Source organism: Pelmatolapia mariae, linkage group LG15 (genome assembly GCF_036321145.2).
Source record: "Pelmatolapia mariae isolate MD_Pm_ZW linkage group LG15, Pm_UMD_F_2, whole genome shotgun sequence".
Lineage (NCBI taxonomy): Eukaryota > Metazoa > Chordata > Actinopteri > Cichliformes > Cichlidae > Pelmatolapia > Pelmatolapia mariae.
In genome coordinates this window covers 27,893,976-27,911,482 of record NC_086240.1, presented here as the reverse complement: position 1 = coordinate 27,911,482, position 17,507 = coordinate 27,893,976, and the positions used below count along the sequence as shown (strand labels likewise).

At 45.9% G+C, this 17,507-nt stretch overlaps 1 protein-coding gene across 1 annotated transcript; it reads left to right on the top strand.

Annotated features, from left to right (window-relative positions):
* Window positions 1-3,114: 3,114 nt before the first annotated feature.
* mboat2b (membrane bound O-acyltransferase domain containing 2b) lies at window positions 3,115-12,490 on the top strand. Its single transcript, XM_063496352.2, has 13 exons — window positions 3,115-3,471; window positions 5,489-5,634; window positions 6,186-6,263; window positions 6,655-6,750; window positions 6,835-6,890; window positions 6,965-7,019; window positions 10,435-10,618; window positions 10,819-11,011; window positions 11,165-11,268; window positions 11,357-11,421; window positions 11,512-11,644; window positions 11,793-11,944; window positions 12,202-12,490. The coding sequence occupies exons 1-13, from the start codon at window positions 3,382-3,384 to the stop codon at window positions 12,371-12,373; spliced, it is 1,524 nt and encodes a 507-aa protein (XP_063352422.1). The 5' UTR covers window positions 3,115-3,381; the 3' UTR covers window positions 12,374-12,490.
* The last annotated feature ends 5,017 nt before the right edge of the window (window positions 12,491-17,507 follow it).

Sequence of the window (17,507 nt, the reverse complement as noted above, 5' to 3'; positions counted from 1 at the left end):
GTTTGTGACCTTGTATTTATTATATTTCTAGTTTCAAGTTTTATTGTCATTTACAGATAAACAGTGTAGCCACATTTATCTATAATGAAATTCTTTGGCTCGTGCTCCTCAGCTTTACATGAGCATATAGAGAGTGTGCAGTTATATTGAGAAGAAAATAACAGAAATTAGCAGTGGTAGTAATAATAATAATAATAATAATAATAATAATAATAATAATAATAATAATGAAAAGGAGAAAAGGAGAGGAAAAAGGTATTAAATATTAGAGAATTTAAGACGAGTTGGTATTTACATTTAAGACAAGTTGGTATTTACAAGTTTGTGCAAGAGTATTTATAGGTTGTACAAAAGTTGTGCAATGAGCATTTAAGTAGCATTTCTTGAAGTGACAGTGTGGAGAGTCCTGTAATTGTAGTGAGTGTGTAGTGGTGTGTATGGAATGTCAGCAGTTCAAAAGTCTGATGGCTTGTGAAGTAGCTTGTAGAAGCTGTCTCTGTGTCTGGTAGTGCAGGTCTGGATGCTCCTGAACCGCCTGCCGGACGGCAGGAGTGTGAAAAGTCTGTGGCTGGGGTGGCTGGGATCAGGGAGGATCCGCTATGTCTTCCTCGTGTAGCGCTGTCTGTAGAGATCCTGCATGGCTGGCAGCTCAGTTCTGGTGATGCGCTGCGCTGATCTCACCACCCTCTGCAGAGCTTTGCGGTCCAGAGCATTACAGCTGCCGTACCAGGTGGTGATGCAGCCAGTCAGAATACTTTCAATGGTGCATTGATATTAGTTTGTAAGTATTCTGGGGTTCATGCTGAATCTTCTGAGGCACCGCAGGAAGAAGAGTCTTGCTGCTTTTGTGATCACACCAACATGGTGTGACCATCTCAGATCCTCGCTGATGTTGATGCCCAGGATTCTGAGGCAGCTGACTCTCTCCACCTCTGCTCTTTCGATGTGGATGGGGGTGTGGGCTCCTCTCTGCAGTCTCCTGTAATCCACGATGAGCTCCTTGGTTTTGCTGACATTAAGCAGCAGGTTGTTGTCGCGGCACCATGATGTCAGGGCTCTCACCTCTGCCCTGTATGCCGTCCCATCTCCATCAGAAATGCAGCCGATGATGGTGGTGTCGCCTGCAAATTTGATGATGGTGTTGTAGCTGTGTGTTGTCATGGTTGTAGTCATGGTTGAACAGAGTGTACAGCAGTTGTAGTCATGGTTGAACAGAGTGTACAGCAGGGGGCTGAGCACACATCCCTGGGGGGCACCTGTGCTGATTGTGAGTGTGGATGAGGTGTTTCTGCCAATCCGAACCACCTGGGGTCTGTCTGTCAGGAAGTCCAGGATCCAGCTGCACAGGGAGGAGTTGATGTTCAGGTCACGGACTTTCATGACAAGTCTGGATGGTATGATAGTGTTGAAGGTGGAGCTATAGTCTATGAACAGCATCTGCACATATGTGTTTTTCTGGTCCAGGTGAGAGAGAGCAGTGTGAAGTGCAACTGCTATTGCATCGTCTGTAGATCTGCTGGGCCTGTAGTCAAACTAGAGCCGATCAAGTGAAGCAGGGAGTAAGGATGTGATGACTATGACTATGCGCTCAAAGTACTTCATGGCAATGGAGGTGAGTGCTACTGGGCGATAGTCATTTAGCCAGCTCACATTAGTTTTCTTTGGGACAGCAGACTGGAGCAGGGAAAAGGTTAAAAATGTCTGTGAAGACATCTGCCAGCTCATGGGCACACGCTTTTAAAACACGACCTGGAATGTTGTCTGGTCCAGGAGCTTTCCGGGTGTTTACTTTTCTGAAGTATTTACACACGACTGCCTGAGATATCTGAAGAGGGCAGCTGTCCTCTTCCAGCAAAAGCTCCTGAGATATATATTTATCAGAGCGTGCATAGAAGGTGTGAAACTGGAGCGGATCAAGTGAAGCAGGGAGAAAGGATGTGATGTGAGCTTTGACTATGTGCTCAAAGCACTTCATGGCAATGCAGGTGAGTGCTACTGGGCGATGGACATTTACTGTCCATCAACAAGTCTGTCTCCACATCAGATCAATAACTGTGCAGTCGTTGCACCTCTATAGCGTTATTTTTTTCCTCTATTCTGAGCGCGTGTAAAACAAAAGATTTGCAAGCGCAAATGTTGCATTTGGAGAAGAAAATTATTTTGAGCGAAGAAAAGTTTGATTTGAGCGAACAAAATTCATTGCTGCGTGCAAGGAATGTATTTCAGTGTTTCCTGTTATCCATATACACAATAACAGCCCCTCTCACTCAGTTGTTGGCATTTGCTCTTGCTCAGATCTCTGCTCTGTGTGCTGACAGACATCTGCGGACCTGCTCTCAGTGTGTCGTTTGCGCTCACAAGATCTCTGCTTCGTGCACGCTCAACTTTCTGTACACCGTTATAGGGTGTGACACAAAACCAAACAATCACAGACTTGGATGCAAAAATTCTGATTGGCTGTTACGGTCTCCAATCAGCTCGCTAGCTACTCTTTTCCAGAAACACGGTCCAGAATGTAGCTAAATCCATTTTCGGTTAGTATGTTTAATTATTTTATTTTAAAATATATAATTTTTTAAGACCATTATTCTTTTTAATCTGGTTTAAACCAAACCACTCCACTGGATTTAGCTGCATTCTGGACCGTGTTTCCGGAATGCAGTACGTAGTGAGCTGATTTTTGTTTTTTTTTTTCTACGTGCGCTCAGAACAGAGACACAAACACAGAGTAAAATCACGAATGGCTCACACCAACAGTGCCTCAGTTTTGAGTGCGACCGATAGATGTGTGTGTTTTTCTTAAATGAATGGATTTATTAATTAATTAATTAATTAGTTATTGATTTCCTTTTTTGTCAGTTTTGACCTTCCAGACTCACACGATGAAACAAAGACTTTGCCTTCAGATGACGTGAGCTGTTTATGTGTGTTGGTGTGTTCCTGTCTAGCTATCTTTGTGAGGACCGAAATCTGCATTCTACTATACTTGTGAGGACACACACGCACCGGTCCTCACAAGTTTGAAGTCCTTTTTGAGGCTCAAAATGTGGTTTTAGTGTCAAACCATTATGTTAATGAAGGTCCTCACTAAGATAGCTGAACGGGCTTGTGTGTGTGTGTGTGTGTGTGTGTGTGTGTGTTTGTTTGAGTCTCTGCGTGTGTGTTCTTCATCCAGATGCCAACAGATGTTTCTTGAGACTGAGCTGAAGAGAAAGCAGGAGGAGAAGGAGGCAGACGGAGGGGGAGAGGAGGAGGAGCAGGAAGCAGAGAAGCACGCGCAGACGCACGGGCACGGACCGCCGGTGGATCACGGAGTCACCGCCGCCTCTGCGCAGCTGCAGCCGGAATCAGAAGCAGCACGGCCGGCCTCACATCGGAGCTATGGCCGACGACGGAGCTCCATCCACGGCCTGTACAGGCTCCAGCCTTCTGCAGCCGCTCAGCGAGCTCACCGACCTGCCGCTGGACCAGGTAAGAGCTGCCGGAGCCCGGACCTCCACCCCGGGCCCGAGCCCCGGACCCCGGCGGCGGCCGCTCCGGAGGTCCGGGACGGGTGGACAAAGAGAGGCGAGGACGGGGGAGGGAGGAGGGCTTTGTCCTTAAAAATAAACGGTAGGGGCCTCGTGCAGACTCCAGCAGCTGTGATGGAGGAGAGGCTTCATGCTGCTCATTCACGTGAGGAGGAGGAGGAGGAAGTGGATTTATGTGCGGACGGTTTCTATTGTGATGATCATGAAGAGGGAAGTAATGTCAGTGGTGGTGGTGGGCGGGGTTGGGGTGGGGGGTATCTGTAACCCCTGATGCTGCTGAGGCTCCACCTTTCTATGGGCGGAGGTGTCGGCTGCGCTGGGGTCAGGTGTGGAGCTTCTCTGACGCAGGTGTTGCTCAGGTGATAACCAGGCACAGCCATGACCTCCACACAGAACGTCTGCTCCTGATTGGTCATTCTTCAGTCCAGAGCTCAGAGGGGGTGGAGCAGCTGCTCGCTCAGCAGATCGTAGATCAGTGTGGTTGTGTGGACCTTCACCAGGTAATCCTGGTGAGCTGCAGGCTCCTACCCTCTGACTGGCTGGCAGCCAGGCCTCTGGAGCCGGTTCAGGTGACCAGCTGCTTCAGTTTACTGGTTTCACGGGTAAGTACTGATGATACCAGTATCACCTGTGGGCTGATGTCATCGTGTGTGAGTATGCAGAGAGAAATCCTGTTTCTACACTGCACAACGAGTTTCACGCCTCTACGTGGAAGATCTGAGGCTCTGGTGTCAGTTCCACCCTCCGAGGCAGGAAGTAGGTGCTGCCAGAGGCACTCTGAGAAGGAGGCCAGGAGGTCCATCCCTCACCAAGGTCACTCCATCTCAAACAGCACATTTCATCTTCTGCTCGACTGTCTCCGATTTTCATAAACATTTATGGTCCATAGTGTGAACACACGGCGGCTGTAACCTTTAAACAGTTTGTAGATACTCTGACAGTACTACAGAGAGAACTACAGATACTCTGACAGTACTATAAAGAATACTACAGAGCACTTTTTTCTCAAAGATATTTTTATTCAATTGAAGCAACAAAGAAGAACAGATACACACAGAGTTGTTAAACAACAAACAAATAAGTTTCACAGTGATTGTTTGAACTGAAATACTAGAATACAGATTAATGACACACTCATATATCTTATAGTTGCTTTTATCAGTTTACCCCTTACCCATACCACTTAGAGAGCACTTTTTGAAAACTGCTGCATCAGCAAACTTTCAGTCCTTTTTTGCACATTCAAACATGAAAATCTCAAACTTGTAAAAGATCAAAGCCCGAAATTCTTGCTGCTCCTTCTTCCCATCATCCTGACTCAGTATGTGTACTTTGGGACAGACACAGTAAAACCTGCCCGAGTATAGTTTAGGTAACTTCGAGGCATCCTGTAATGTCTTATATTTCAGGACACGCTGATAAAAACTTCTGACTGATGTTATTTTAGTACTATTCTGATGGTATTTTAGTAGTATTCTGGTGGTACTCTGGTGTTATTCTGGTGGTACTCTGATGTTATTCTGGTACTACTCTGGTGTTATTCTGGTAGTACTCTGATGTTATTTTGATAGTATTCTGGTAGTACTCTGTAGCAGACCGTGACTGGACAATAACATGGCTGTTACTGTGTTGATGATGAAGATCCCCCTGTTCCCCCTCCTGCAGGAGGAGCTGCTTGGAGAAAAAGGCAGCCATTTTGTGCCTTTGTTGGTTGTGAAAGAGTCATGTGACTCCTCTCTGGCACCCAGGAGGGGGCGGTGATGCTCAGGTTTGGTCCCATCAGCGGGACGCAGGCAGGATTAGGCCATGAGCATCCAGTGCCCCTCTGTGAAGGTGTTAGAACAGGTGAGGGTTCAGCCTGAGGGAGGCGGAGCAGTCCAACAGTGGGCGGGTATGCCCTCTCTCACCTGGACGTCATGAAGCACCAATGACGCGCTGTCTGTTTGCTTCGCCTGCAGGTGAACTTCGTGGCATGCCAGCTCTGCGCTCTGATCTCCGCCTTTTGGTTTCGTCTCTTCCTCCATCCCAGTAAGACCAGTCCCATCATCCGACACGCGGTGGCCACGCTGCTGGGACTCTACTTTGCCATGTTCTGCTTTGGCTGGTAAGACCGACCTTGACCCAGGATTAATAAAACTGAGCTCTCCAAAGTCTGACTTATTCTAAAATTGAACCAATCAGAGCTCTGATAGAGGTTTAATGTCACGCCTGCGTCGCTCATCTCAGCTGTAAAGGAAAAATTACACAATAACAACGTGTTAGGAGCAAAAAACATGATGTGACCGGACTAAATAAGAAGCCGCTGTTAGAGCAGCTTTGCATGACTAACAGTCATAATAATCCTTCTTTCCTTCTCTCGCTATCTGAAAAAAATTTTTTTAGCCCCTCCCCCTTTAAGACAGCTTTCTTCTGATTGGCTCTGTGTCTCAGATGACCCTAAAACAAGCTCTCTATGACATCATCCAGATCCCAGAGTAAAAAATGCTGTGATAAACTGAGTGTTGAGAGCAGCCTGAGCGTTGGCTCCCAGAGGTTACTGTTCGTACACCAAGCTCGTTATGTTTAATGTGAGCATCCGTCACAGGAGCAGCAGATACGTCATGTGTTCTGGTCAGCTGGTGTCTGGAAATGATGCTCTGTGTTCTTTTTTTACAGGTATGCTCTCCACTTCCTGGTTCAGAGCGGACTCACCTACGGCATCATGATTCTCACCGGAGTCGAACACATGCACAAGTGAGCGTCACACACAACACGTATTAAAACGCTGCTAACGAGTTTTTAAGAAGCTCAGGGTCAATGAGGAAACTTTTTATCACCTGTGACGTCAGGAGAGCAGCCCACACTTGGACCAGCTCTGGGAAAATTAGGTCATGAATACTGGCACAAAAGGACTTCCACAGATTCTGATGTCGTAAAAGTAAACGAACATGACTGCAGCGGGTGTTCTGTCCTAAAAAGGATGGAAACTTCAGACTGGTGAAGGTCTTAAACTCGTGGAGCTTCACATGAGCTACAGCCAGAAACCGGAGTGAGCCAGATCATCACAGAAGTCATCAGACCTCAGTGAGGCCGTCAGGACCACCGATGTCCATTGAATAACGGCCTGCTCTCTGTGTTTTTCCAGGTACTGCCTGGTGGTGGCGCTCACATACCTGAGCCTGTGTCAGATCACTCGAGTGTACGTCTTTGACTACGGCATGTACACTGCCGACTTCACAGGGTAACGCCTCCGCTCTGCGGCCCATTCAGACCTAACCGCCTCCCCGTGTCCGGGTTCTAATCTCTGCCTCTGCCCTCTCTGTAGCCCCATGATGGTCATCACTCAGAAGATCACCAGCCTGGCGTTTGAGATCCACGACGGTGAGCTGCACTCTCGGACAGGCTGTTTTCGGTAAATCCTGCAGGTTTTACTGTCCCCTCTGTGTTTCTGACAGGAATGGCTCGGAAGGAGGAACATCTGACTGCGGGACAGAAGATTCTGGCAATAAGGTTTGTTCAAGTAGAAACATCATTTACTGGAGCAGAAACCACCGTGTTTAGGCAGGAGGGTGGAGCTTAAGACAAAATGCATGCCTCCATGGTAAATGGTAAATGGCCTGTATTTGAATAGCGCTTTACTTAGTCCCTATGGACCCCAAAGCGCTTTACACTACATTCAGTCATCCACCCATTCACACACACATTCACACACTGGTGATGGCAAGCTACATTGTAGCCACAGCTGCCCATGGTAGATGCTTGTCAGTCAAAGGTATCTCCGCCCTAAAACTTCTGCCTAAAAGTGATGCAACTTCCAGCTGCAAAACCGGTTTAGTACAAAAAAATAGCTTCACCTAAACTAAAAACAAAAAATACTTGATCAAACTCGAGCGTAGGGGTTAGGACTCGGCTGGGTCACTTTCCCTGGTCGTTTACTGGATCAGTCCTTCAGATCTCATGAGATAGCCGAACCATTTGAATTTCCTTCTTCCTGCTCTTAGTAGATCTTTGCATAACAATCCTCATTCTGTGGCCTTCATTTTTCTTCACGTTATCGGCAGTGTTGGAGTTCCCAAGGTTGATTCTGTTCATCTGGACGTTTCGTCACTCATCCAAGTGACTTCTTCAGTGTCACCTGACTGCAGGTTTCCCCAATCTTATAAACAGTACATTTGCACAATAATTGAAACTAGCCCACTGAATGAACAATGGGCTGTGAAGTCAGTTCCTTCATCATTAATCAATCAATGGTAGGCAGCTCTGAACACCACATCCAGAACACCTTAGATTTTATTGAGAAAGTGAGAGATGTCATTATGGAGGCAGATGAAACAATGGTCTCATACGATTTTACATCTCTCTTCACTTGTGTTCCAGTCACTGAAGAGTTGGAGGTAGTTCGTAAGAGATTACGGGATGACCCCAACCTCAGCAACAGGAACACTCTCAGCATCGACCAAGTTTGCTTTTGGAACTGTGTCTTAATTCCACCTATTTCACATACAAGGGTCAGTACTAAAGGCAGAAACATGGGTGTGCCATAGGTTCCCCAGTTTCACCCATGTAGTGATCCCGTATGTGTCAAGAGTTTTGGAACAGTCTCTGTGTCTTTTAAACCCCAAAACACGCTGTGCCAAAAATTGGTCCACCCCAAGGATCGGGTCCCCCGACACAAACAGAGTAATGTAGTGTATGCTGTTAAGTGCCAGGAGGATTGTCATGATTTATACCCAAACAACCTCTGGCCAAGTGGATGGCACAACACAGAAGAGTTACCTCGTCAGGCCAGGACTCCGCAGTCTATTTACACCTACAGGCCAGTGGACACTCTTTCAATAATGAGGATGTACACATCCTGGACAGGGAGGCCATTTACGTGAAAAGGGAAAGACCATCTTTGAATCGAGCAGGGGGCCTAAGGGTACATCTGTCACCATCTTACACTGTTGTGATTGCCGTTCCCAAACTCTCTGCGAGTGGTATTCATGGCCATTGATCAGTGGTCATGACAATTTGTATATTAATGATCATAAACCGACCTCATAGCCCATTGTGCATTCAGTGGGCTGGTTTCAATTATTGTGCAAATGTACTGTTTATAAAATTGGGGAAACCTGCAGTCAGCTGAGACTGAAGAAGTCACCTGGATTAATGACTAAATGTTTCTTCCACTAAAAATGCTACATCCAGATGAACAGAATCAACCTTGTGGGATTTACTTACCTGGATGATTGAGCATGCATCAAGACAGTGTTAGATTGTTACTCAAAAAAGTAATCTATTGCACATTACTTGTTACTTTTATTAAAAGTAATGTAGTACGTTACTTAATTACTCACTGGAGAAAGTAATTTCTTACACTACCCGTTACATTACCTCCACGTCACTCCAACCTGAAGCACAGTCTGATAATTATCAATGAACTGTGGACACCTGAGGTACAGTCACACACTGACACAGATCTCTGTGCTAATGAGACACACACACTTTACTTTGCTTTGTGTTCAAACCATAAGAGTAAAGTTAAAACCAGCCAAACAGACTTCAGAGCGGTCGTCATGGTGATTCTGCTTTACTACAAGTCTCACTAAGCCAGTCACATTAGCTCTTTGTTCTGTGTTCAGGTTCTCCTATACCGCCTCCCCTTCATTGGCTCCCTGTTAAATCGCAAATTTAAAATCCTGCTCCTCACATACAAGGTCTTGAATAATCGGGTCCCATCTTATCTTAATGACCTTATAGTATCATATCACCCCATTAGAGCACTTCACTCTCACACTGCAGGCTTACTTGTTGTTCCTAGAGTATTTAAAAGTAGAATGGGAGGCAGAGCCTTCAGTTTTCAGGCCCCTCTTCTATGGAACCAGCTTCCCGTTTGGATTCAGGAGACAGACACTATCTCTACATTTAAGATCAGGCTTCAAACTTTCCTTTTTGCTAAAGCATATAGTTAGGGCTGGATCAGGTGACCCTGAATCTTCCCTTAGTTATGCTGCAATAGGTGTAGGCTACTGGGGGATTTCCATAATGCACTGGGTGTTTCTTCTTCACTCACTATGTGTTTATACACCTCTCTGCATTTAATCATTGGTTAAGAAGAGATCATTAGAAGAAGTTGAACATTATTTATTGATATACAGAAATTAATTAAGCTATTTGGTGATTAGACTCTGATGGCCCACCACAGAAGAACAGAATCCCAGCAGTAATAGGAATTAGGGCAAGACCACCACCACCACCTGGAGTCTAGGCGCTAGTGTTGGAGTTGAAGGTGGAGTCTTGAATGCAGCTTGAGTAAGGTGGAGGAAGCAGAGAGGAGGGGAGGAGGTGGGTAGGGTAGGGGTCTGCAAGGGAGAATGACAAATGAGACATAAGAATTAAGGTACGCTGAGTAGAGGCTGATTGGACTGAAGAATGCTGGCTGATAACTGGACTAGACCAGTGATGTCAGCAATGAGCTTGACAGCGTAGGAAAGTAAAGCATAGATTATCCGCAAAACATCTTGCCATCAGACAGATCTTTCATATTAAACTTAAGCTTCATTTATTATTAATCTCTGGCTCTCTTCCACAGCGTGTCTTTTGTCCTGTCTTCCTCCCCTCACCCCAGCCTGGTTCTGCTGGAGGTTTCTTCCTGTTAAAAGGGAGTTTTTCCTTCCCACTGTCACCAGAGTGCTTGCTCATAGGGGGTCCATGGTTGTTGGGGTTTTCTCTGTTTTCTTTGTATTATTGTAGGGTCTACCTTACAGTACAAAGCGCCTTGAGGCAGTTGTTGTTGTATTTTGGCGGTGTATAGATAAAACTGAATTGAAAATTGAATAGTTCTCCATGCCCTCTTTCTGAGCGCCGCTACATAGCATACAACATTCACAGTCGCCAATATAAAGCACTGTGGCGAAATGGTCTTAATCCTCTATGTATTTAGGAGAATGCCCAGTCTGCTGGAGTACTTCAGCTACAACTGTAACTTCATGGGGATCCTGGCCGGCCCCACCTGTTCCTACAACGACTACATCGGCTTCATCGAGGGAGACCCTCGACGCCACAGAGACCCCAAGGATAACAGGAAGTCCAGCAGCAAGCTGAGCCAGAGGGAGCCCTCCCCAAACGTAGGTTGCATGACTAAGGTATACTTGTATTTACAGTCTGAGCAGTCACCCCCTGCTTGACATTAAACAGAATTCAGGTTTAAGATATTTTCCTTTGAGATGTTTAAACTGAGTAGCATAGTCCATTTCTTCTTTTGTTCGTGATTGTTGACTGAATTTAAGACAAACTGAACCTGAATGAATACCCTGTTTCTCCACAGATGGAGGTCGTACGTAAGGTCACCACCTCCTTCTTCTGCCTGCTGATGTTTCTGTCGGTGTGTAAGGTTTTCCCTGTGGAGCGAAACATCGACGACGACTTCATCGCCAACACGCCTTTCTATGCTCAAGTGGTCTACCTGTACCTGTCCATGCTGACTACCAGACCCAAGTACTACTTCGTCTGGACGCTTGGTGGGTGGCTGAAATCTGCTTTGTGCAGATAAAACCTTCATGTGGTGCTGTAGAGAAACCAATCGTGTGTGCTAAAAGAAAATGCTGGGTTCACTGTTAGCATGAACACACTGTTCATACCTAAATTTCTGACCAGTCTCATCTGTGCTACAGCTGACGCCATCAACAATGCTGCCGGCTTTGGCTTCAACGGTTACGACAGCGATGACTCTGCTCGCTGGGACCTCATCTCCAATCTGAGGATCCTGAAGATCGAGGTCAGGACCGTCACAGACCTGGACAAGTTTACGAGTCACTGAAAAGGCTTGATAAGCGTCAGTCTAATGGATCTCTGTCTGCTTTCAGTTTGCCACCAGCTTCAAGGTTTTCCTGGACAACTGGAACATTCAGACAGCACACTGGCTCAAAAGGTCACACTCAGTTACCTGATCTGGAATCTGTACCTGGCATGTGTAAAAATTACTGTTTGTGACCTCTGACCCCTTATCTCTGATTGACAGGGTGTGTTATGAGCGATGTCCCTACCATCCGACAGCAGCCACCTTCATCCTGTCAGCCATGTGGCACGGAGCCTATCCAGGATATTACCTCACCTTCCTCACAGGGATCGTTATCACGCTGGCAGCCAGAGCAGTGAGCTGCTGTTAGCTATTAGCCGCTAACTGTTAGCTGTTAGACATTATCTGTTAGCAGTTAGCTGTTAACTGATGTTGCTGCTAAGCCTTTGAAAGGAGACCTTTGTCTATGTTAGCAGTCGTCCATGTTAACTTCTCGTCCTCAGGTCAGACACAACGTTCGACCATACTTCCTGCACTCCTCCACCCACAAACTCGTCTATGATGTCATCACGTGGGCAGCCACTCAGATTGCCATCTGCTACACGGTGATACCTTTTGTCCTGCTGTCTGTGGGTCCATCCATGAAGTTCTACAGGTCAGTAAGTCAGAAAGGGTTGACCAAAGTTTAATCAAGGTTCAGTCCAGGTTTAATGCATGTTTAACACAGCTTTAACCCAGGTTTAAATCAGGTTTTACCAAGGTTTAATACAAGTTTAATCCAGGTTTAACCCAGATATATTCCAGATTTACTGCTGGTGCAGCCCAGGTTTAAACCTTGTTTAACCCAGGTTTAATTCATGTGTAACTTTGACTGCTCATAGCAGCATTTCTGAATTTTCGTCTTCTCTGCAGTTCCTGGTACTTTAGCCTCCACATCGGCTGCATTCTGGTCGCATTCGTGCTGCCCGTCAAACGGAGGAATCTGCCTCTCAAAGACCAGCAGAAGAGCACAGTGCAGGAGTCGCTTCAGCGCCACCTAGAGGCTACAGACAGGACCTGCAGCCAGAAGGAGAAAACCACATGAGACAGAGGACAGAGAGCGATGATGTGACATCATGCATTACATGGACGTGTACAGAAAGTGGGCAGACGGAGCTTCCTGCTGGCTGGGTACAGAAACATGATGACGATTACTTGGAGTCACGGGGAGGAGGGGGGGGGGGGGGGGGGGGGGGGGGTATGGAAACAGGCCCCGTGTTGTCTTCAAAAGGATTCGTGACTGCTCAGATTCAGACAGATGTGTGGTGACGGAGGATTCATGTGTATAAATACATACAGTGTAAGTTGACATTGAGCTGCTGTGTGGGAACTGAGCTGCCCCAAACTCTCATGATCACCTGTGTAGTGTTTCTTTGTGGTTAAACACCTGCTGACTGTTCATCTGCAAGGAAGAAGAACAAAGGAGGGGCGGGAAGAGTGGCTGGATGAGTGAAGCATGCACGAATGGAAGTCAGGCAGGTTAAACCACAGCATGACAGTGTTCACACGGGCCGATAAAGGTCCACTCAGCAGCCTTACCTGTTTGGGTTTTTGCAGGTGTTACCTGGAGAGGGTGGCATCACGTTTACATTAGCAGATGTCTGAATCAGGTGATTTATGCCATTTCGTTCCAAGCAGTCAGGTGTTTGCAGATTTAGCTCGAAGATTAAATGAACTGAAAGATCAGTAAGGGTCATGTGATCATCTTTCACGTTAAAGGAGACCCATTCAGCTAACCTGCAGCTCTACTCAGTTGTATTACCCTCCTGTGATTCAAAAATAATAAAAAGAAACCCTTACTTTATTTAACTCTGGCTTCTCAGCTCAATAAACACTTTTAGCTCCTCTCTCTTTAGAGTCATCCTTCTTTAAAATCCCACTTCCTTCTGATTGGCCAGCTTCTTTAAACCCGCTGAGGGGCAGCACTCTGTACCTGTGAGCTGTGCTGCCCACAGGAGATGACCACATAAATCTAATGTAATGACAAAAATATAGAACAGCGTTGAAGCTGAGTGCTAAGAGCAGGCTTGAGACTACATTACTTTACGTTGGGTTACTTTAGATTACTCTGGATCACGTTCACATGCTAGTGTTATTACTTTGACCTTGGGCCATGTTTCGTATGAACACATGCTAATATTATGTAAGAAAATAAAGAAAGTGCTTCGGGTTGGGTTCATCGTGGTTCTGTAGTCTGGTCTTCGGATCTAGGAGGACGTCCCGACAGGAAGTGCTATGCGTTTACTGCTGTGTGTTTTTGTAAACTGAGGAAAACACATTTCTGTTTCCTGTTGCCATATTTGTATCGTCAGTGTTGTTCCTGGTGGAGATGTTCTGGGACACAGACACCTCTCTGTGGGCTTCATGGTTTTGTAAATGTGAAATAAAGCTGATTTTTGACACCTGACCAGGTGAACGTGTGATTGTTGCTGGGATGGGTGGAAGTTTGAGTCTGCACTTTAAACTTTGGCAGGCTGATAGGAATCAAACTAGAGAACAACTCTGTTAATAATTCATCAAATATCAGGTCATAAAGTCGCTGGGTGATGTTTGTGGTTCAGAGATTTCACCAGCACAGCATTAAACCCACAAACACTTTATTTAAAGCTATCACTCAGTGGATTTCTATCAAATACACCAGATGTTCTGCTATCCTCACACACTCCGGCCTTTCAGCCTGAGCTTGGATTTTCCTGCTTCTTCCTTAATTCTGAGTTAACCAAATGTTCCACTGCACTAACTTTGGCTTTTGTACAGGAGGTGCAGTCTGTTACAGTATGTATAACCTCAGTAAGTATCTGGGTGCTTTACATAGTACAGTCATGATTGAAGGACAAACAGTCATAATAATGAATTGCACAGCCTGACATGCTGAAAATGTTAAACACTGAGAGAATCACACTGAGATAAATGTGATTATGAGGCAAAGGTAAGGTTTATAGTGAGGCTGGACTCTGAGGAAGGAGAGAAGGACTTGTAGAGGCAGAGAGACCGAGCTGAAAAGGATGTGCAGCAGGTGAGAGTGACTCCCTCCCATGTGAAGGAGTTACTAACTATCCTCAACCAGCTTATAAAAGATGTGAGAACATCTTATTTTGCTGATTTGATTAACGACAAACACAATCCAAGGTTATTGTTTGACGCCATCAGCAGACTCGTCAGTCTGCTGTTCACGTCCTGTTCTTCGACTTTAAACCGGTTTCCTCGACAGATCTTCTCAATATAGTCTCACACATGGACGCTGTCATCCTGCCCAGCGGACATTATCCCTCCTAAATTCATCAAAGGCGTTATGCCTCATCTCCCCCAGATTCTTTCTATTATGAATCAATCCTTTTTATCTGGCCGCCTTCCAGATTACAGCCAGCATCTTTGCTCTGCTGAAAAACCCTCCTTAGATCCCACTGTTTCAGATACTTACAGGACAATTTCCAAACTCACATTTATTTCTGAAATCCTTGAGAAAGTCTGTCAGGTCGTTTATCGTTTAAATTCCAGTCCGATTACAGATAAACCCACAGCACTGAACCAGCTTTATTGACTAAGGATATTTTAATACACTTAGATAAAGGTGAGCTTTCTATTTTAGTCCCGCTCGACTTATCTGGTCCCCTGCTGACCCCAGTAGGCGCCCCCATTCCCCGGAATCCACCAAGGGCAGGGGGTCCAGGCCCATCCGGACCGGGACCCACAGCAGTAGCACCACCAAGCCCCACAGAGCCCGGGGCTCTACCCCCACCCCATCATCCAATTATCTTCCGGACTACATAAGACAATAGACACCCAGGTTGAATTCATTCTCCAGCTCTCCTATATCTCTCCCTCACCTGCAGAGTGAACTCCTGGAGAACAGAGACCTGCAAGGATGTAAGAACCTCCCCGCCATTTGAAGGGACCCTCAGTTCCGCAAATGCACTATAGGCCCCCCATGCCAGGGCTGGGCCCCCATGCACACACCCATCCACAACCTCGGTGTCACACCATGATCAGGATACCAGGCTACCAGTCCAGTAACCCATGTCCGCCAGCACAGACTCTCCCCAAGCTCTGCTGCAGTGTAAGTTCTCATCACTCGTATGTAGAGTCCCCCGTGCTCAATCCCTGGACCAGTTCTGTTTTCTTTACATACGTTACCCCTGGGTCACCTGTCTAATGGTTTTAATGGAATCTCCTACCACAGCTATACAGATGACACACAGCTATACTTTTCTGTGAAGCCCAGCAACCTCGACAGCGTCTCCTGACTCAACAAATGCTTCTTTGCCATTACTGAGTGTATGTATTCAAATTTCCTCCATCTCAGTTCCAGTAAAACTGAGGTTCTAGTGCTCGACCCAGTTTCTCTAAGGAGGTTAGCCATTACTTTGCCCCCCTTGCTAATAACATGAAATCATATGCTAAAAACTTTGGCATCATCTTTGACTAACGTTTACTCTCACTCCTCAGAGCTCATCCAGTCATTTTTCCTTCACCTCAGAAATATTGAAAAAATTGAACCTTTACTGTCATTCAATCATCTGGAACTTGTAGTTCACACTTTTCCCTCACCTTGATTATTGTAACTCACTTTTCAGGTGCATCTCTCAGTCCTCCAAAGCTCATCTCCTATTAGTGCAGAATGTGGCAGCGAGGCTCCTAACAAAGACTAGCTGGTGCTCACATATCACACCTATTCTCACATGCCTTCACCGGCTTCTACAGATATTTCAGAATTCATGTTGCACAATTCATATTAATTTTAAATCTACTTTAAAATTCTGTTACCAACATATAAATGTCAACACGGACTCACCCCTGCTTATCCAGCAGTCTCTGAAACCTTGTCACGGCAGCCGGCCTCTGACCCTCTTACTAGGGTCTCTTAACTGATTTTAAAACCAGAGGAGATCGTGCTTATGAGGTTGTTGCAATCAGGATCACTCTTTTTCATTTTCTTTATACGTCCCTTAATCTATTCCACTTAATTTTCAGCCATAGTTTGCAACCCTGCATGAATGCATGTGTGTATGTTGGAATATCTATACTTATCTTTAATGTGTGGCATTTACTGAAACTGTGAAGCACTCTGCAACTCTGTGTTTTGAAAAGTGCTAGACAAATGCAACAGTTAACAGACTGGTGTAGAGTCAACAACCTGTCTTTGAACGTGGACAAAACAAAGGAGATGATCATCGACAAGAGAGCACGGAGAGATCACTGTCCACTGAACATCGATGGATCCTCTGTGGAGGGCGTCAAGAGCACCAAATTCCTTGGTGTTCACCTGGTGGAGAACCTCTCCTGGTCCCTCAACACCACCTCCATAACTAAGAAGGCCCAGCAGCATCTCTAACTCCTGCAGAAACTGAGAAAAGCCCATCTCCCACCATTCATTCTCACCACCTTCTACAAAGGGACTATCAAAAACATCCTGAGCAGCTGCATCACTGTCTGGTACGGTAACTGCACCGTATCGGATTGCAATATCCTACCATGGATAGCGAGAACAGCTGAGAAGATCTTTGGACCCTCTCTTCCCTCCATCACAGACACCTATTGCACCCGCTGCATCAGCAAAGCCACCAGCATTGTGGAGGACCCTACACACCCCTCACACACACTCTTCACCCTGCTGCCTTCTGGCAAGAGGTACCAGAGCATTCGGGCCCTCACTGCCAGACTTTGAAACAGTTTCTTCCCCCAAGCCGTCAGACTCCTGAACACTCAGTGACTGGACTGACACACACAGGTTTACCTTCATACATCAAGTTACTTTTGCAAAATGCTCAGTCTTTTTGCACAACCCACTGTCGCTGTTGCACTGTCTTGTGTCTGTATTGCTGTGTTTTGTCTGGTGTTGCACTGTTTTTGTTTTGTTCTTTTGTTCTTTTGCAATTGTTCTGCAATTTTTGCAAACTTGCACTGTATGTAGTTTTTGCACACTTGCACTTAAGTTAGTCCTGTCTTGATTGTCTGTTATATGTAGCACCAAAGTCTTGGAGGAACGCTGTCTCGCTTCACTGTGTACTGTACCACTGTACATGGTTGCAATGACAATAAAGCCACTTGATTTGACTTGAAGGAGGTTGGTCCAGACTTGTGCAGTTATGGGGAGGTCTGGGAGAGAAGATGGTAGACTTTTTAACCATCTGTTTAAAAAGTACAGCACGATGCTGGAAATTGAGAGGATGATGAAAATG